General features: G+C 38.8%; 1 protein-coding gene across 7 annotated transcripts in view; it reads left to right on the top strand.

Moving 5' to 3' along the window:
• Robo1 (roundabout guidance receptor 1) overlaps positions 1–20331 on the top strand; it is a 1243546-nt gene that overhangs the window by 897553 nt on the left and 325662 nt on the right. For all 7 annotated transcript variants that reach the window (XM_045148277.1, XM_045148273.1, XM_045148276.1 and 4 more), the window contains one exon: positions 1259–1585. In XM_045148277.1, coding sequence (XP_045004212.1) covers positions 1259–1585 — 327 coding nt within the window. The remainder of the gene's footprint in view (positions 1–1258; positions 1586–20331) is intronic.

The raw sequence follows: 20331 nt of genomic DNA, 5'->3' as shown, positions 1-20331 counted from the left end.
GCATCAAGAAGCGTAGTCTGTGTGGACCCCGGGCCTGGGGCAGCTGTGAGGAGGCCCTGCGTGTAGAACAGCGGGGGCGCAGGGGAAGGGAGCCGAGGACTGAGCAGGCGGGAGAGCTTGACTGGGTGTGGAACAGGCTGCTCGTTTGTGTCACCGCAGTCACAGCCTTGTCCTGCTCCTTCCCTTCCTCTAGGCTGGAGCTGGCGGTTCCTGCAGCCATCCGCTGAGCCTCAAACACCTTGCTCCGGCTCCTGTCTTTCTTTGCCCCTTTGAAGTCATGCTGCTCCACTCGGGCCCATCATAAAGTCTCAGAACCTCTATCTCAGACCCTCTAACTCATGACAATAATCTATTTTTTCCTCTTTGATATACATGTAGTTATTTAAGTTGTTATTTAACACTTCACTTGGAATTCTAGTAAAATATTGCCATCATAATGATTAGATTATTTTTTAAATTAAATATTTTATTTATTTATTTATTTAACAGGGAGAGAGAGAGAATGGGCATGCCATGGCCTCTAGCCACTGCAAATGAACTCCACACACATGCACCAGCTTGTGTATCTGGTTGTATGTGGGTACTGGGAATTGAACCTGGGTTACAAGGGTTTGCAAGCAAGCATCTTTAACCACTAAGTTATCTCCCCAGTCCCCAAGATTAATTTGTTTATTAAAGCTTGAGGAAAAGTATATGTATGTTTGTATAGGTATATACCTTTATAATTTAGTAAGATAAGAATCTCTATAAAAGTTTTGTTATACTTGAATCTTCTTAAATTTTTTTTTTCTATTTGAATCTTAATGTGCATGAGTATATAACGTATGCTTTGTGAAAATGTTTGGTGATACTGGTTAAAAGGAGACTCCAGAAATTCATGCCTTTATTTGTCATCTTCAGGAAGCTCTTTAGCCTTTTGCTTAGCACATTCCTTTGTAAAGACTAGCCCCTTGTGAGGTATAAACAGTGTCATGGGTTCTGAAAAGATTCCTGGACAAGGATTTAAAGAAAAGGTAGGATCAGTCTAGTCAGAGTTTAAGAGAACTGTTTAAGTGGTGGGCTAACAGGATTCAGTAATTAGAAGATACCATCAAGGTTGACCCCAGGAGCCTAGAAGGATGAGTTGGTAAATAGGGGAAGAAGGGTATGTCAGTGTCAGACAGTGTTTAAATGGTGCCATTAAAGCCAGGGCTTCTGAAAAAAGACCTTCACCTGCTTTCAAATTACATACGATGATATTTTGTCAATTCTTCTGCAGGCTCCCGTCTTCGTCAGGAGGATTTTCCACCTCGCATTGTTGAACACCCTTCAGACCTAATCGTCTCAAAAGGAGAACCAGCCACATTGAACTGTAAAGCCGAGGGCCGCCCCTCACCCACCATTGAATGGTACAAAGGTGGGGAGAGGGTGGAGACAGACAAAGATGACCCTCGCTCACACCGAATGTTGCTGCCAAGTGGATCTTTATTTTTCCTACGTATAGTCCATGGACGAAAAAGCAGACCTGATGAAGGGGTCTATGTCTGTGTAGCAAGGAATTACCTTGGGGAGGCCGTGAGCCACAATGCATCGCTGGAGGTAGCTAGTAAGTAAAATGGGCTTTCTGTGATCGGCAGGGGGAATGGCAGGGTGGGATCATGTGTCTTGACAGTAGGCAAAAGTATGAGACCGGCCTTCAGTCTTTATTTATATATGTGGATGATGATAAACACCCACTGTATCTGATTTTCTTTAGTTATCCCCTGGTTATGGTTTACTCAAGCTAACTTGAGATTTACACATAGACTAGGAATAACTTGACTTTTGATTTGAAACTGTTTTCTGTTGAATATTGTCTTTGAAGTTGTTTTAGTCTCCTATGTTGCTTCTGACTATTGAACATACGAATTTGTAAGTAACCCGATGTGAGGAATTTTTAAAAAATCTTCATTAGCAGTTCTTAAAGGTGTGACATGAGGTATTGTCTTAAGCTGTTTCTGACACAGAAAAAGCATATTTATAAGCTTCTATCCAGTCAAGTGCATTTGCACTCTTCATGCTTGGCACCTGGGGTACAACCTGATTGGAAACAGGTGCTTGTTACCCTCAGCAGTTGATTTGTTTATCTGAGTACGGAATACAACTCATTTGCAATCATGTTCTCAGGACTTTCTTGACTAATAATGAAGTTGTTATATCCAGAGTCTAGATGCATATTGTGTTTGAATAAGAACTGAACTTTACTTACTTGCAATCCATATTTGAGAGGTAAACATAAAATTTTCTTCTTTTTTTAAAAAAATTTGTTGTGTTTGTGTATGTGTGTACTTATACATACACGCATATATAAATGTATCTATGGTCACACTGAATTTAAGCCTAGGATTTGGAGCGCCTAATGAGATTGTGTTAATTCATTTTAAGAGCATGTATACAACTACATGTGTAGCAATATTCATAACTGAATGTATATTTATAAATGCTATCTTTCCAAAATGACTGAAGATTTAATATGATTTTATTTAACATTTTAATTATAATAGGTTCTCATAGTCTCCAACATTCAAGTAGAATTTGAATAGATAGAACCGTAAGTAGTTACAGAATTTAAAGATGCATTATGCCAACTCAGTATTAGTGTGGAATGACTCTTAAGGAAATTTCCAGAGATATGCACTACTTACGTTGAGACACAATGGCAAAGGTGGCTGATCTGAGAAGAAATATATAATATAATGGGATAGAAAAAATAGCCATTATAAGCTAGTCATTGACCCAAACCCCACAATGATTGTTATTTTGTGCTAAGAAAGGGTTTTGCTCTTTAACCCAGGCTTGCCTTGAATCTCCAGGCTTTCTGCACCAGCCTCCTGAATGCTGGGATTACAGGTGTGCGCCTTTGCACTTCGCATTTCAAAAGGATTCACTTGAAACCTGAGCATGTTTGTCTTGTGTCTCTCTCATGGCTCTGACTGCAGTGGGGGTGTTGAAACTATATCTGCAACCAGTATGGAAGCTCCCACTGCTGCAGAAGGCATTGCACTCTAATCTTTTGGCCACATTCTAAAGCAATCCAAATGAAAGAGGTTGTATGTTCAATCTATTTATAAAACTACGAATTTCTTTTGATAAGGTGTCTTTTCAAGTTGCAATATTGGCACCTGTGTAACTTTTGGCATGCATCTCTTCAAGTATAATTTTTCCTCATGGAGGCAAAATTAAGGAGGGTAAAATTTGATAACAAATTTAGAGGATCAGCATACTTGATGTAGAAGGCTTAGGCCGGCTCTTAATGTTGACACCCAGGGAAACCCAAGTTACTGTCCGGTGTGGTGGTGTGTGTACCAATAGAATTTAAGCCTAGGATTTGGATCCCCTTGTGTTTCTGTGTTGTTTCCTGCTCTCAGCACTTCCTTTCCAAGATCCCCCCACCTCTGTCCACAGTCGTCAATATACCTTTCATGCATTGAGATTTAGATGCCATCTTTTTTGATCTGACCTTTTTGTAGATATTTAAAAGAGACTTTCAGTTTCTAGTTGGTGGTTTCTAGGTTAGAAATGCCATTACCTTGAGAGGCCATTGGGAAACCTCTCTAGTCTTCGTCAACAAATACATTGATCATGGATCTGAAACCCAAATCAAAGAAGCTCACTGAGCCTGCAGTCCCAGTTTGACCACACTATTAATCACTGGGCTCCAAAATGTTTTCAGCTCTAAAGAAAAATAAACAAAATGTGCTCAATAGACTGTAATGTAAGAATTTAAAAATACTTTAACATAATGCTTGGTAACAATTGCTGTAATTCTAAAGGAAAATATGTCTAAAAACAATGTATTTATCAAATACAGTTTGATATTAACAAGTATTCTTGCTAGTGATATACATATATTTTTTAATTAATTAATTTATTTATTTGAGAGTGACAGACACAGAGAGAAAGACAGATAGAGGGAGAGAGAGAGAATGGGCGCGCCAGGGCTGCCAGCCTCTGCAAATGAACTCCAGACGCGTGTGCCCCCTTGTGCATCTGGCTAACGTGGGACCTGGGGAACCGAGCCTCGAACCGGGGTCCTTAGGCTTCACAGGCAAGCACTTAACTGCTAAGCCATCTCTCCAGCCCGCTAGTGATATATTTTTGAAACTCTGAAACTGTTTGAATGGCATCTACTTAAGTAATTTTACATGTTTGTGTGTATGTGTGTGTGTGTGAGAGAGAGAGAGACGGGGGGGGTGTTACATGTTCATATATATGCATGTGTGTGAAGTTGAAATCAGGTGTCTTCTTCAAACACTATCCACATTAGTTTTTTGAGATGGTCTCTCACTGTACCTGGAGCTCAATGATTAGCTAGATGAGCTAGACACCAAGCACAGGGATCCTCTTAGGTCTGCCTTCCCAACTACTGGGATTGCATTCTTGGCTTTTTCACAGATTCTGGGGATTCAAACTCAGGTATTCCAGCTTGCAGGACAAGTACTTTACAAACTAAGACATTGCCTGAGGCCCCTTAAGGAATTTTATTCTGGTTTAGTCAACAGTGATTAGAAATGTGTTCATTTGGATACATTGTATGTTTTCAGCCCTTTTCAGTGAGAAAAGCTTTTGTATATTTAGAAAGTTTGGAAACTATATTCATTGCATACATACTTTAGCATACTGCAAAACAGATACAGAGTAATTCGGTTCATTATATTTTAGTTGGTTATTCTAGACAATGAGTATTACTCTTGTAGCATTTTTGAGGATGTTTATGTCCTAAAGCCACAAGTAGCCTTTTGTCTGTAACATGAGCAAGCTTGTTGAAGCTAAGGAGGGACATTTTAATGTAAATTCATCTGTAGATAGTTATAGTATAAATTTTATTTTTTCCTAGAGTATATAACTACCTTTTTTGTTTGTTTTTTGCATGTTTTCTGAGGTTAGGTACCATGAGTAAAATTAGAACTCCTTTTATATTTCCCAAGGCTCAGACACAGGAAGACAGAGATCACATCTAATTTCATAGTGATGTTGTGGCTCTAAGTCATACCATTAGTAAGAGTGTCTTGAGGCAATGCAGGTTCACAGTGAGTTGTTACTAATGCTTCTAAAAACATTTATCAGTGTTTTACTTGCCTCTTGACCAAGTTTTACAGCTGTAACAACAACGGTATTTCTTGGTTCCTAATAATTGTCAATCTCTTAAACTTTGGAAAAAAAATGACATGGAATGCTATTTAATATTTCTTTTTATATAGAAATGATAATAATCTTTTCTATTTATTGCACATTAAATATTCATTTCAATTGGCAATTATGCACCTATAGGATTGTATTTGTTGTTTACTTGTATGATTATTTGGTTTTGTTTTCATTTATATCCCGATTATAACCAGGGTAGTCCTCAGTGTATATCACTCTATGCTTGCCATGAAGTAAAAACTGCATTCCATATTGTGACATGATTACACAATCTAAAACTGGAATGGTAAGAAATATTTTATTCATACTAGAAAGTTTGGTTTTGCAAAGGAAAAGTATCTTTAGCCCAAGTGTTTCTAAATTATTTTTCAAGTATTATTTTCTTTACAGAGCAAGGATGTTATATCTTGGTGATATCTAAATTATATTATGTCATTAAGTACATAAGTATATAATGTTTCTAAAATTTATGTAAACTTACTTTGTAAATATTTTTTTTTTTAAAGAAGAGCTTTCTAACAGGGTCTTGCAACTGTAATTTCTTGCTTGATTTGAATATTTCTTTTAGAGTCTATGAAATATTTAAGAAAATATTTAAGTGATGTGTTCTTCTCTGCTCAGCATTACCAATCAATAGATTTATGTTATGCCTGGTACAAATTGATAGCCCAGTTCTTTGATGCAACTTATATTTAATAAGTAATTTGATGCTTGATTGTTACATTGAATTTGAAGAAAAGTTAATGTGAACCTTGACTCGCGTGTTTCCCGCAGAACGTGGCCCTGCGCGTCGTCTGTGTCGTCTGCTGAGCAGCCTGCGGTCGGCACAGGGTTACTTGCTTCCTGTTTAAGCTGATTTCTCCTGAGGAAGAGAAATTCCCTTTGGACCAGGCAGGCATCTGCTCACTATCATAGCAGCAAAAACCATAGAAGAACAAAACATCCCTACACCCCCCCCCAAAAAAAAAATTTGTGTTAATTAAAGATTCTTTCTAGGCTTTGGTAACTGGGGTATTTTTGTAAAATCATGAGTTTGAGGTACAATGTTATATGCTGAGTGGGTTTTCTACTTCTTTTTATATATTATTGCTCTTTAAAATTATTATTAAAGGATGGCTATCAATTGATTAAGGAGTATAATTGGAAGCCAGGCATAGTGGCACATGCCTTTAATCCTAGCACTTGGGAAGCAGAGGTAGTAGGATCACTGTGAGTTCAAGTCCACCCTGAGACTACATAGTGAATTACAGGTCAGCCTGGGCTAATGCAAGACCCTACCTCAAAAAAAAAAAAAAAAAAAAAAAAAAAAAAAGTAGAATTGGGGCTGGAGAAATGGCTCTGCTGTTAAGGCGCTTGCCTGAAATGCCTAATGACCCAGTTCCGAGTCTCTAGTACCCATTTAAAGCCAGATGCACAAAGTAGTGCATGCATTTGGAGTTCATTTGCATTAGCCAGTGGCCCTGGTACTCCCATATTCTCTCTCCCCCTCTCACTCTGTGTTTCTTTTTCCTTGTCAATAAGTAAGTTAATTAAATATACTTTTTTAAAAATGTATTTATTTGAGAGAGCAAGAGAGTGAAAGAGGGAGAGAGAGAAGGCTCACGCCAGAACCTCCAACCACTGCAGATAAATTCCAGATGCATGGGCCACCTTGTACATCTGGCTTATGTGGGTCCTAGGGAATCTAAATGAGGTCCTTTGGCTTTGCAAGCAAATGCCTTAACTGCTAAACTATCTCTTCAGCCCAAATTAAATATATTCTAAAAAGAAGTAGAATTGTCTGATTTTTCTCATGTAGGTGAAATGAGAAAGTGTTGTTTTCTAATTAAACACGTATGTTACATGGCTTAAAATAATATTTTATTTGCAAAAGATATTTTATGAAAGATGGAAATATTCCTCTTGGAGGTGAAATGGCCTATATGAGATGAGGTGGAAAACAAATATGACACTAAAGTTTAATGTTTTGACTGAGTGTGTGAGTGTGTGTGAGTGAGTGTGTATGTGTCTGTCTGTCTGTCTCTTCAGGACAGGTATCACATAGCAGATCACTGATGGGATGAAATGGAGGCTCAGTCCTCCCTTGTTGAACTTGGCAGAGCTGAGTTTTGTGGTACTAATGTCAAAGCTCAGACCCAACTCTTTGGTGAAAGTCAATGGACAGTTTTTGGTGAAGTCAAGTGATTCACATAAGTGTTTGTACTGGTACTCATGTCTGTGTGACTGTCTCTATCTATCTATCTATCTATCTATCTATCTATCTATCTATCTATCTATTATCTATCTATCTATCTATCTATCTATCTATCTATCTATCTATCATCTGTATATCTAATCTTCCATCTATTTAATCTATCTCTAAGTAGTTCGTGTTCCCTGATATTTTTTTTTCACCATTTTTCTAGGTAGGATCTCATTCTAGCCTAAGCTGACCTAGAATTCACTCTGTAGTCTCAGGGTAGCCTCTAACTCAAGGGAATCCTACCTCTATCTCCTGAGTGCTGGGATAAAGGAATGCACCACCACTCCTGGCTCCTTGACAAATTTTACCTTTGAAATTAAGATAGTTTTAAATTTACTGATTGTCTGTGTATTTGTTAATTTTTTGTGTATATATGGGTGAACATGCCAAGGTGTGCATGTGTCAGTCACTGGATTTTGAGGTGTTTATGCTCCACCATCTTTGAGACTGGGTGTCTTGTCACTGTAAACAAATAGCCAGACTGTAATTGCATGTCTTCTAGCTAGTCGGCAAGCTTCCTACTTCCTTGGCTTGTGTCTCTCATTGTCATAGGCGCCATGGAGTCACAGATGCCTGTGTCAGTCTGCATCTTCCTCTATTTGGGTACTTGGGAATTGAACCCAGCAAGCACGTTTAACCCTTGGGCCATCTCCCCAGGCCCCTTATATTGCAATAAAAAAGAATAGCTTACAACACATTAATTTCATTATGGTGTTTCCAATATTTTTTTCTTATCCCCTCCTTTTTCCATTTTCCTCCTCATTCCCTACATCCAGTGCAGTTCTGCTCTCATATTGTGTGTTGTCTTTTCCCTTTTTCTCATCACCTATTTCCTTCTTGTGGTCTTCTACCTAGACTCATAACTGTTTATGGAAATCTCATTGCTCTCACCTCAAAGGGAATAAGAAATAATTTTATTCTGGCACCAGGTATGACTGACCATAGCCCAGGAACACAGATTTAGGTTACCCAAATTCCAAGTTCCAGCATATTAACAACTGCATGAAGGTGTTACAGTGGCAGAACAAAAGAAAGTCATAAACATGGCTCTTTGCAAATACAGTGGCTATAACCTTAAGTAAGTAGGTTACTGAAAAGCGAGGAAATCTTTTCTGCTATAGGCTTCAGATGCTGCTGATGACATTCTTAGACTTTGTGTTAGTGGAGGCTGCTGGTCTGTTGCTACATTCCAAAAAGATTTTACCTGATCATTTGATAGTTATGAGGATGTTGGTCAGACACAGAGGTGGACAATTAATGGCTACTAAGGTGCCTAAAGAGCCCAAGATAATTTATCTCTGGACTTGCAACATTCCAATCTCTCCACTTTGAAGTTCTAATCAGTTGTATAGTCTTGCAGGATAGAGGCAGATTCTTCACCATCCCTGACCCAGAACTCCAGTTTACATAGCCCATTCTCTGTCTCATGTCCCTTCTTCACACACATACAAACATTTAAAGTTAGGATTCACAGATGAGGAAGAACATGTCATTTTTATTTTTCTGGGCTTGGGTTTACAGTACAATTATTTTCTAGTTCCATCCATTTTCTTACAAATTTCTTAACTTCATTTTTCTTTATAGTTGAGTAAAACTCCATTTTTTAAAGATGTATCACATTATCCAGTCGTATGATGGACACTTAGGTTGATTCCATTTCTAGCTGTTGTAAATCGAGTGGCATTGAACCAGGTTGTGCAGGAACCCCTATGGCAGCATATGCCCAGTAGGTATAGCTGGGTCATATGGTAGTTCTGTTTTTAGCTTTTTAAGAAACTTCCTTATTGATTTCTATAGTGGCAATCCTAGTTTATACTCCCACCGATAGTGAATAAGCGTCCTTCTCTTCCCACAGCCTCACCAGCATTTACCATTCATTTTCTTAATGATACTCATTCTGACTAGAGTCAGATAAAATCTCAAGGTGGCCCTTTTGCATTTTACTGATAACTAAAGATATTGTATTTTAGGGTCATTTTTTTTTTGTTTCCTCTATTGACTTTGTTTCATTATTGAAAAATAGCTTGTCATTTTTCAATTATTTTGCCCAGATAAACATATTTCTGTTACGTTTTTTTTTTTCATTATTCAAAAGAAGAGTGTTAGAGGTCATTGTAGTTTAATGATTTAAAAAATATTTCCAGCAGGACATTTCTCTAATCCAAGCACTTAGGAGGCTGAAGTAGAGGATCAGTATGAGTTCTAGGCCAGCCTGGGGCTACAGAATGAATCCTAAGTCACTCTGAGCTGGAGTGTAAGCCTACCTCAAAGCAAGCAAACAAACAAGCAAATCTTTAAACTTTTTGTAAACTTATCTTTTATACTACACAGGCTCCTTTTCTAAAATTGATTCATGAGTAAATGAAGTAATTGATGTGAATTATGTAACCCAATGATTGGCATATAGATATAATTTCCTACTTCTAATTGCCATTGCAGTACTTTTCAGTACTTTTTCTCATGATACACCCCTAGAGAATTGAAGGGAAACACACCTCTTATCTGAAGGTACTCTACATAATTCTGAGTCAGAGAGAGGATCCCAGGGCTTGAGGTAAGAATTTAAAATAATGTGTGCTAAGATGGTAAAATTTAAATAAAATTATGTAGTAATTAAATGTTCCTAATGAACTGAGCACAGTCTAAAAGTGTATTGAATACTAGATTCCTTTTGTTTGATCTTGACATTTATTCTCATTATTTAATTCTCATTTATGATGCTGGACCTGCATAGAGTACTGACTGGAATTTGTTTTGTTTCAGGTACAAGGTAATAAACTCATTTTTATAATATTTACTATTAGAATAGCATTCCAGCTTTCTTTTAAAATGGTTAGAATTGTTCACTTATGAGAAGAACTGTTACTTCCTTGCCATATAATACATACTAAAGACTTGTATTTTCCCTATTGATTAAAATGAATTACCTTTCCACTTCCTTTTATAAAAGAGAAATTTAAATTTTCTTTTAGGTTTCTAATTCTTTGTCATCTTAAATGTCAAGAAGTCAATCAGAAAATCAGGTAAAAGGCTAGAGAGATGACTTAGCGGTTAAGGTGCTTGCCTGCGAAGCCTTAGGACTCAGGCTCAGTTCTCCAGGTCCCATGTAAGCCAGATGCACATGGTGGCACAAGTGTCTGGAGTTCGCTTGCAGTGGCTAGAGGCCCTGGTGTGCCCATTCTCACTCTCTCTCTCCCCCACCCTTCTGTATCTCAAATAAATAAATAAATAAAAATAAATCTTAAAAAAATGATGGTAGCTTCTGTTTAAAAAAGAAAAAAGAAATCAGATAAAAATCATGAAATCTTAGGGATGTAAATAAGTAGATCCCATAAAGAAGTAAATGAGTAGTGGCCCATCAGACCTCTTGACACATTCAAATCATTGGACAGACCATAACTCTTTGTGGTGAGAAAAACAACAACAGCAACAAAAAACCCAAACAAACAAAATGACAACAACAACAACGAAAACCTGCCTTCATATTTGCAAGAGGGAAGGTGATTAAAAACAAGCAATTTAGCCGGGCGTGGTGGCGCACGCCTTTAATCCCAGCACTCGGGAGGCAGAGGTAGGAGGATCTCCAAGAGTTCGAGGCACCCTGAGACTACAGAGTGAATTCCAGGTCAGCCTGAGCCAGAGTGAGACCCTACCTCGAAAAACCAAAACAAAAAACAAAACAAAACAAAACCCAAAAAACAAAAAAAAAAACAAGCAACTAGCTATACACGTAAATACCATATGCTTTTTTTGACAAATGGCAGAGTAAATAAATCATAGCTGAGAGCTGAATTTTTGAGAATATTATTGGGATTTGGAGTAAAACCAATTCAGGCTGAATGAACAGTTTTTTGAAAGGTCATGAGTAAATGATAGATTTAAACATGCTTTAGAATATGTCAGGTGGTATGTGTGATGTATGAGTGAAGAAAGTGAAAAGCCAGGTACTTGGTGAGGGTCTAGGATGTGCTGGCCCTGTGTCCATAGTGACGGTACTACATGTCCAGTGCAGGGAAAGCCACAGCTAGCTTTCAGATAATGGTGGAGGTGGCTTGTTCTAATTGACAGTTGAAAACCTCAGGTGTCCACCGGTTCCACCTGTGTGCAAAATGAGTTTGAGAATGGCGGGAGGATGGATGCAGTATTGTAGGTGGAAGTATGGGTACTTTGATGCTGGTGGTAGACATAGGGAAAGAAAAGAGAGGATTAGATTTGAGGAGTGGGGAGTTGGCTGAATTTTGGAGGGTGAAAGAAAAGTGGAAATTTTTCAAAAGATGTGCTTATGGTTATGGCAGTAGACACAAAGTCTAGGCTATGATTATGCAGGTTGAGTGGGCCTTTGGGACGGGGCGTGGTAGTGTTCAGTGTGCTTGAGCCCCTTGCTCGCCCAGGAACCCAGCTTCTCCTTTTCCTCACCTGGAATCCCTTCCGCTGCGGTTCCTCTCAGCACCTCCTTGCACGCAGCTCCAGAGGGAATGACTGCCTGCGTCCTGCCTTGTCTTGTGTTCGGCTTTTTCTGCTATGTTTCCAAGGCAGCAGAGCAACCTCCAGTGTACCGCTTCAGAGCAGAGCCTTTATCCTGGTGCCATGGACACCTAGTATCATTATTGGCCTGTTTTAAGTAAGGTGCTCTAACCTGTAACTCAGAAAAGTTTAATTTCATGTGGGGTAAGAATGATGATGCTGTACTGTAATAAGTTTAAGGATCAGTAAGATCTACCCTTGCCATTCACATTTCAACCAACTTTTTTCAACAAACTTAAGTAGATTCTATAACTGTAAACACTCCATTGAATGAACAGTATGTACAACACACACACCCGTGTTATTTATGACTGACGATACTGCACTGAAAGCACTGTTCATTCAACCTACATTCCCTTGTTAAGAGCACTATTCACCACAACCAAGATGTAGAATCAAGCAAAGTGTATTTGTTACTCAGCTGCCTATCTCTGTGACAGGATACAAGAGGGAAAATCCAAGGAAGAAGGATTTATTTCATGTGGCTGATAGTTTCAAAGTTTCCTGGCCTTATGATTTTGGGCCTGTGGTGAGCAGAACATGGCATGGAGTTTGTGACAAGACATAGGTGTTCCTTGCATATCAATTGGGAAGCAAAGAGAAGGAACCAGTGTGTCTTCCTCAAGGAAAGGCAGGCCCCGATGACCTGATGGCTTTTCAATGGGCCATCAATATAGCGCTGTCACTGCTCTCTTATAAGACATTGAAGGTCTAAACCCCAGCAGTGTCCTCCAGCTCATGAATAGATAAGAAAAAGGCCGTGTGTGTGTGTGTGTGTGTGTGTGTGTGACATATTACTCTGACATAGAAAAAGAATGCAACCCTGTCATTTGTAAAACAATGGATAGAACTGGAAGTCATTATGTTCAATGAACTAAGACAGACACAGAAAGACAAACACCACATTATCTTATTTATGTGGCGTATGAAGTCCATCTCGTGAAACAATGGAGTGGAATGGTGGTTACGAGATGGCTGGGAGGAGGAAGCGGGGAGAGAGGACGGAGGAAAATTAAAGGCCGCTGAAACACAACTAGGGAAAATTAGCTGTGGTCTTCTGTGACACAGCAGGCTAACTATGGGGTTACACTGGCTTATTATATGTTTCAAGATAACTAGAAGAAAAGTAAGTTTCTAACACAGAGAAATGATTAATATTTGAGAAGTCAGAAGTGTTCATTACCTGATTCTATCATTTCTAACTAACTGTGATGTGGATCAAATTATTAGACTGAACTCCATCCACATATATAAATATTATGTCACAATAAAAATAATAATTATTAGACTGGAGAGATGGTTCAATGGTTAAGGTGTTTACTTGCAAAGCCCAAGGACCCAGGTTCAGTTTTCCAGTATCCTCATAAGGCCAGATGCACAAGGTGGCATATGTGTCTGGAGGTGATTTGCAATGGCTAGAGGCCCTGGAATGCCCATTCTCTCTCTCCCTCTCTCTTCCTCCCTGTATCTGTTCCTGTCTCCAATGAATAAATAAGTAAAATATTTCAAAAATTATTATTGTGACTTTGGGGATCAAACCTTGGGCCTCACAGTTCTGTGAAAACACTCTACTACTGAACCACATTTTTAGCTCTTCAATAAAATTACTTTCTAACAAGGTAATCTTAAAACACCATTTCCTGGAAAATTATTACCTCATTCAGAGTTGTAGAATATTTATATATCTTCTTTTTTGGTGCATAACACTCAGAATTTATTTGGCTCTTATTGGATTTCCAAATGTAGTAAGCCCCTCCGAGCCAGGCGGGACCCCAATGATAAGCTAATAGGAAATGAAAAATATTAACCTTGCTGACTTGCAGGGAAACAGTGTGGACAGTAGCTTAAAAGCGGATTCCTATGTTTGCTTGAGACATTTTATAAACGCAAAACAGGACCTATCACCCTTAGAGTTTCTCTTCCTCCCAACTTTCATCTAAGATGATAAGTACCAAATATTTTATAAAGTCGTATTCACCCTTGTGCTTTGCTGGTATAGGTTAATAGTAAAATTACTATCATATGTTCAGTGAAACAACTTCAATAAGAAATCAAAGGAAATTATAGCATATTAATGCAATCTCTTACTATAACACTAAGCTTAAGCTTGTGGTGGATGAAACTAAAACTGACCAGAAAAAAGAACCGTAGTTAAGCTGTACCATGCTAGCAGCAATCTTAATGATGCAATGGGGAGGCCATTTAGGAAGAAGTTAAAGAAACCTATATGGATAACAGTGTAGAGTCGTTAGTGCAAACTCTGGTGTAAGAAGGATTGTGGAAAGGACAGGCAATGTGGAGCCCTGGCCACTCCAGCTGTGGTTCATGGACCCATAACATGGGCGTCGCCTCTAAGCACTTTAGACTCTCTGAATGTTGGATCTCATTCCAAGTGAGACAGACCCTGTATTTTACCAATATTCTATTGTGATTCATATGAAAATTCAAGATTGAGACACACTGGTGTGTACTGTAGCTCTATATTAACATCAGATTTTCCAACACATTTTGGAAACATAAGCAAAGTTTTAGAAAACCTTTCACTGAAGTTTCCAGTGCTCTGGACTTTCCCTAGAGGCACACATGTCCTTTGGGCATGTGAGCCCAGTGTGGTAGATTTTTGAGTGAAGCAGCTTGAGCATTATTGCTGGGGAATTATCCTGGGCTTCAAAAGCAGTGAGAAGTTGAAAGGAGCATAGGATGGGTGGGGCAGGGAAGAAGATAGTGCAGAGACAGCAGGTTAGGGGCAGAAAGAGAAAAAAAAAACTCAGACAGAAGAGCAGAGTGAGATGCAGAGGAAGGCGGCAGAGGAGATTGCATGCTGCATATGGGAATGTAGAGGAAACGTAGGTAAGGCAGGAATTAGGGCTTGAAGAGTAGAGAAATATATTTTTTTGAATTGGAAACAAAAAAGTTTTCTTAATAAGTTAGACCGGGGTAATTACAGCTAGTGGATGTTAATGAGGAGGCAATGGGCCCAACCTTTAAGTATGTGAGAAGTATTTTGGATATCAAGTAAATTCATGAATATCTTTATTTAACAAAAGCCAAATGTGAAATGCTAGATTCTCTTATTTGCTTTGTATCTTATGTGAATGAAAATTTTAGAAAACATTGGGCTTTTTAGTAAGCCAGGGAACATGCTCAAAGGGTCACTTGGAAGTCATTTAATTATCATTTAGTTTAAATTATCTAAAGATAATTTGTTGTAGTAAAAGAAGTTCAAAGTAAAAGGTTGTGTAGCCACCTTCATCAATATAGCATATGTTAACACAAAGTTATTACTTTAATTTACTCAGATTCTATGCTGCCGCCTAATCCTTTCATTCATTTTACATGCTGATAACAGAGAGCAGCTATTTTTTATGACAGCTCATGTGTTTGAAGATTGCTCTTAAGTGGAACCTAATTTTTAATAAGGTGGATCTCATGTTTAATTTAAGTTTTCGAGTATAATAAAGCGGCTTCCAATCTCCTTCTTAATCTCTAAAGTAGAAGTTGTAGTCACGTTTTAAGTTGTATCATATTTAACCTAGGCTGAAATTGAAGTTTTAATAGTGCATATGACATTTTACACTTGTCAAGAGAAATAAAAGTTTATGATCAAGATGTTTAGTATGCCTGACTGAGAACATTTTTAATGTCATATAGTTAATCTTCAAGCAAAATTTAAAATAAAAGACAGAAAGTTGAAAAGAACACGGGGAAGTGTAACTTCTCTGTGGAACTGGAGTTATCTTCTGTTTTGGAGCATCCTGGTCCAACCTTGTATATCTTTACCAGCTAACCTTTGTGGAATCTCTATGCCGAGTCATATTAAGTCACTCATCATCAGATTCTTATTTCAGCAGGTACCCGAGAAATGGATTAGGATCCTGCATTTGACATGGAAGAACATTTGGAACAGTTTGATTATATTAACTCAATTATGTTTCCCTTAATTCTCAAGTGGATGGGTAGTATAGCTTGCAGTTTTATTAGTCCTTGTCTAAGGGAGTTCTTGAAGTTTATGATTGACTCTGCTTTCCCGTGGGGACTTCTGGGAAGAAAGCTGTGAGGAGACAAAATATAGCAGTGGAGGGTAAGATATGTCAGTGGGTTCAGAAGTTGTCATTCCCTCTATCCCTATTTTACTTTTACCTGCCTCCTCCAAGAACCCTAAAATTCTGGGCTTAGACTCTAATATTGTTTGACAATAAAATAATAAAGTCAATCCTTTTTCAATTTATGTCTTTATTCTCTCATGAAATGGATCCTCTCTAGACCCTGATGCATGTAGTTTTTAAGGTCTTCCTCAGTTTAATGATCAACCTCTAGAGGAATAACAATATATTTTGTATGCCCCTGCAGTGGATCATATTTGTAGAAGACATTAGGGAAACTATTCATAACTAGAGACCAACTACTTAAAGCACGGCTGGTAGAGGTGATGAAAGGTGCGTCAGGTTGTATCTGGGCCATATGAGGAAGTCTTGGTTCCTAGACCTGAAGTACTATTGGGAGGAAATGGAACCTTCTGGAAGAAAGGCCTAGTGGGAGGATTTTGTATCTGTAGGAACAGTGGGTCTGCCTTGGTGCTGAAGAGAAGGATCACAGTCCTTTCCTTCTTTTCATTTCTTTGTTTTTGGCAGCCATGAGGTGAGCAGCTGTCTCTGTCTTCCTTCCATGATGTACTGGGCTACCACAGGCCCTTACAACTGGGACAAACCCTTTGAAATCACAAACTAAAATAAGTGATTCCTCATTTTAAGTTGATCAACTTCCTTCATAAGAACAAAAGCTGACCAACACAGAAGATGGTACAAGTTGATGAGTACAGAGTTTTTTTTATTTTTTTATTTTTGAGGTAGGGTTTCACTCTGGTCCAGGCTGATCTGAAATTAACTCTGTAGTCTCAGGGTGGCCTTGAACTCATGGCGATCCTCCTACCTCTGCTTCCCGAGTGCTGGGATTAAAGGTGTGCACCACTACGCCCAGCAGAGTACAGAGTTTTGAATTGTGCTTGGTGGACACAAAGTACCATATGTAAGTGGTAGTGGTTTCTCTGTCTGTTGTTTAATATGCCAGGCATACTAATGTGTGGCTTCTTGCAGTTTGTTTCAGTTATCTTTTTTTTGGGGGGGAGGCAAATTCTGAAAAATTAATGCCATATATGGTCTTCATTACAGTGATCTCTCAGTCACCAGGGTCATGCATCTTCTCATATACAGCAGGATTTAAAATAGGCATAAATATTTGCATTTTGATATTTATGTCTTGTAAGCATTTGGCATGTTTGATCTTCTTTGTGAAGTATTCTCTCAAGAATTTCATGGTATCCGGCTTTGACAAGAGTGTATCTTACCCGTGTGTATCTAGTGTTAAGCAGTTTAATAAGTTATAATTTGATTCTGGAGATAGACCAACTGTAGGAATTCCAGTCAATGATATGACTTTTATTTATCAGGCTGAATTTTTCTTGGCCTGGATTTAATTTTGTTTTGTTTTTTTCGAGGTAGGATCTCACTCTAGCCCAGGCTGACCTGGAATTCACTGTGTAGTCTCAGAGTGGCCTTGAACTCTCAGTGATCCTCCTGCCTCTTGTCTCCCAAGTGCTGGGATTAAAGGTGTGTGTACCATGCCGGGCTTTTGGCCTGGATTTAAAATAGCCAAGTCTTTTGAGGATTTGTTGTAGGGCCTCATCCGTCTTCCTCTAGGACTTTGGATGACCATACCAACCCCCTTGGATTCACGTCCAACCTTGTCTTGTTCTGCTACCCTGCTCGTTTACCTGTAGCCTGGTTCTCTCTAATCACCTTCATTTGCAGGGCCTGGTGGCAATTTTGGGTCACATATCTGAGTTGATACTATCAGTTCCCTTGTCTTCTATTTTCTATCTGCGGAAATGATACCACCATCTAAGCAGCACTCCAAACCAGAAAGACAAGATGAATTCTCCCTTCCTGTCTCCATCTCTCTACAGCAGTCAGTCAACAGATTTGGACTGATTATTTTCTCCTAAATAGCTTTCAGATCTCTCCACTTACCTCCAGTCCCTTTGCTGCCTTTCTCATTAGAATTACCATCACTTCTCACCTAGATAATGGTGCAGTTCCTTACGAGTAAACATTTCACCTGTGCTAGACTGCTCACTTAAAGATCATTCCATCCTTTGCAAGGATTTGTGAAAACTTGGCCTAGTTAGAGCTCACCTATTTCTCTTTGACCTGGAAGAAGGCATTCATTACTTCAGAATGCAGCTGAGCTGTTTCTTCCTTCAAGCAACTCTTCTGTGATACTCTGCTCTTGTCCCCAGTCCATGTCAAGAGTCACCCTTTCATCAGCCTGGGTTGCTTTCTCATTGTATATAACCCCTTATTGTGGTTATGTCTTTCCTTGAGAATTACAGTTTGATTTGTATGTCCCCTGTATTTCTTAGCTTGACCCACAAAGGATGCATTGTTACTGAATCTTTGTCAGTAAAAGATTCTGTGCAATAATCCTTTCCAACTAACAACCAAGGAAAACAGTGTCTTTCTTTCCATGGAAAGGTGTTCAAGGACAATTTACATGTTTGTTCCTTCAGTAGAAAAGAGAGATTGCACACAAATTATCCAGAGTTTTGCATCTGCTCTCCCTTATGTCTCATTTTTTTTCACTTTGAAATAAACTCCAGTTAGAAGTTTTGTGTGTGTGTGCACATGTGTGTGGTATATACACATGCTATATCTGCTCCCCATGCTGGTACATGCAGAAGCCAGAGGAGAACATCAGGTGTCTGCTACTGCCCATCCTCGTGTCTCCTTGAGACAGTGTCCCATGGACCCTGGAGTTGCTGTTCTTTTGGTCAGATTGGCTGACCAGCAATCTCTGAAGATTCTTTAATCCCTACAGGACTGGAATTACACATGCATGCAGTATGTGACTTGTGATAACTGAATCCTTTGTTTTTAAATCTTAGCATACTGAAAAGTGATGGAAATTCAGAACAAAGTTTACTTTGAATTTTTATTCTCAGGCCAGTGCCATGAGACTATGGCAGTGAGCTAAAACTGCGAGTCTGCAAAGAGATCCTACGGGTGGACAGCCACTCTTCAGCGTGTGTTGCTTGGCTTATACTGTCGGGTATATTACTTGTATTGAATGCCTGTTTAATTTGTAATATCTTCAACTTCACATGATGTGATCTGGACACAACGCCATCTGTTTTAGTTCATTTGTTACTTATTTAGTCTCTGAACAAACTTTGTTTTTGTCCATAAACAGAATTCTTGAGAGAAACAAGGCAGGGAAAGGTTATGTTGCCTCCTAGGTTTGGAAGTTTTAGTCTGTCCTGGGGGTACAGTTGAATTCACACCGCGGTAGGCCTGGAAGCACAGAGCATTACAGGAAGCTCCCAGGGGTACGATGCCCCCAAGGACCCTTCCCTTGCCCTGTACTTGCTTCAGCCAGGACCCCTTGCCTAGAACTCCCACACGTAGCCAGAATAGTTTCATCATCAGCTAAAGCTTTGAAAACAAGAGCCTGAGGGGACAAGCAATCCATGACACTGTTCCTAAATTAAGGAGCATCTATACAACAGCAACAATTTAACACAGTATTCTAGAGCTTAGTTCAGATTGTAAACTGTAATGGATGCTGAGTAGAATGAAATCATCCTTGAGTTTGTACTAAAAATGTGGTACTATACATCAATATCTAAAAAGAAATAGGCTTTTTTTTTTTTTTTTTTTTTTTTGGTATACAACAGAAATGTTTCATGCTTTCCCTAAATTGTTAGGTAACTTAAGCAAAGAGATTTTTTTTTTAGTTTTTTTTTGTTAATTTTTTATTTACTTATTTGAGAGCGACAGACACAGAGAGAAAGATAGAGGGAGAGAGAGAGAATGGGCATGCCAGGGCTTCCAGCCTCTGCAAATGAACTCCAGACACATGTGCCCCCTTGTGCATCTGGCTAACGTGGGACCTGGGGAACTGAGCCTCGAATCGGGGTCCTTAGGCTTCACAGGCAAGCGCTTAACTGCTAAGCCATCTCTCCAGCCCAAGAGATTTTTTTTTTTTTTTTTTTTTTTTTTTTTTTTTTTTTTTTAAATTTTTATTAACATTTTCCATGATTATAAAATATATCCCATGGTAATTCCCTCCCTCCCCACCCCCACACTTTCCCGTTTGAAATTCCATTCTCAATCATATTACCTCCCCATTACAATCATTGTAATTACATATATACAATATCAACCTATTAAGTATCCTCCTCCCTTCCTTTCTCCACCCTTTATGTCTCCTTTTCAACTTACTGGCCTCTGCTACTAAGTATTTTCATTCTCACACAGAAGCCCAGTCATCTGTAGCTAGGATCCCCATATGAGGGAGAACATGTGGCGCTTGGCTTTCTGGGCCTGGGTTACCTGACTTAGTATAAT

The sequence above is a fragment of the Jaculus jaculus genome, chromosome 4, assembly GCF_020740685.1.
Source record: "Jaculus jaculus isolate mJacJac1 chromosome 4, mJacJac1.mat.Y.cur, whole genome shotgun sequence".
Lineage (NCBI taxonomy): Eukaryota > Metazoa > Chordata > Mammalia > Rodentia > Dipodidae > Jaculus > Jaculus jaculus.
The sequence above is the reverse complement of the archived record's forward strand: the minus strand, read 5'-3'. Positions and strand labels throughout refer to the sequence as shown.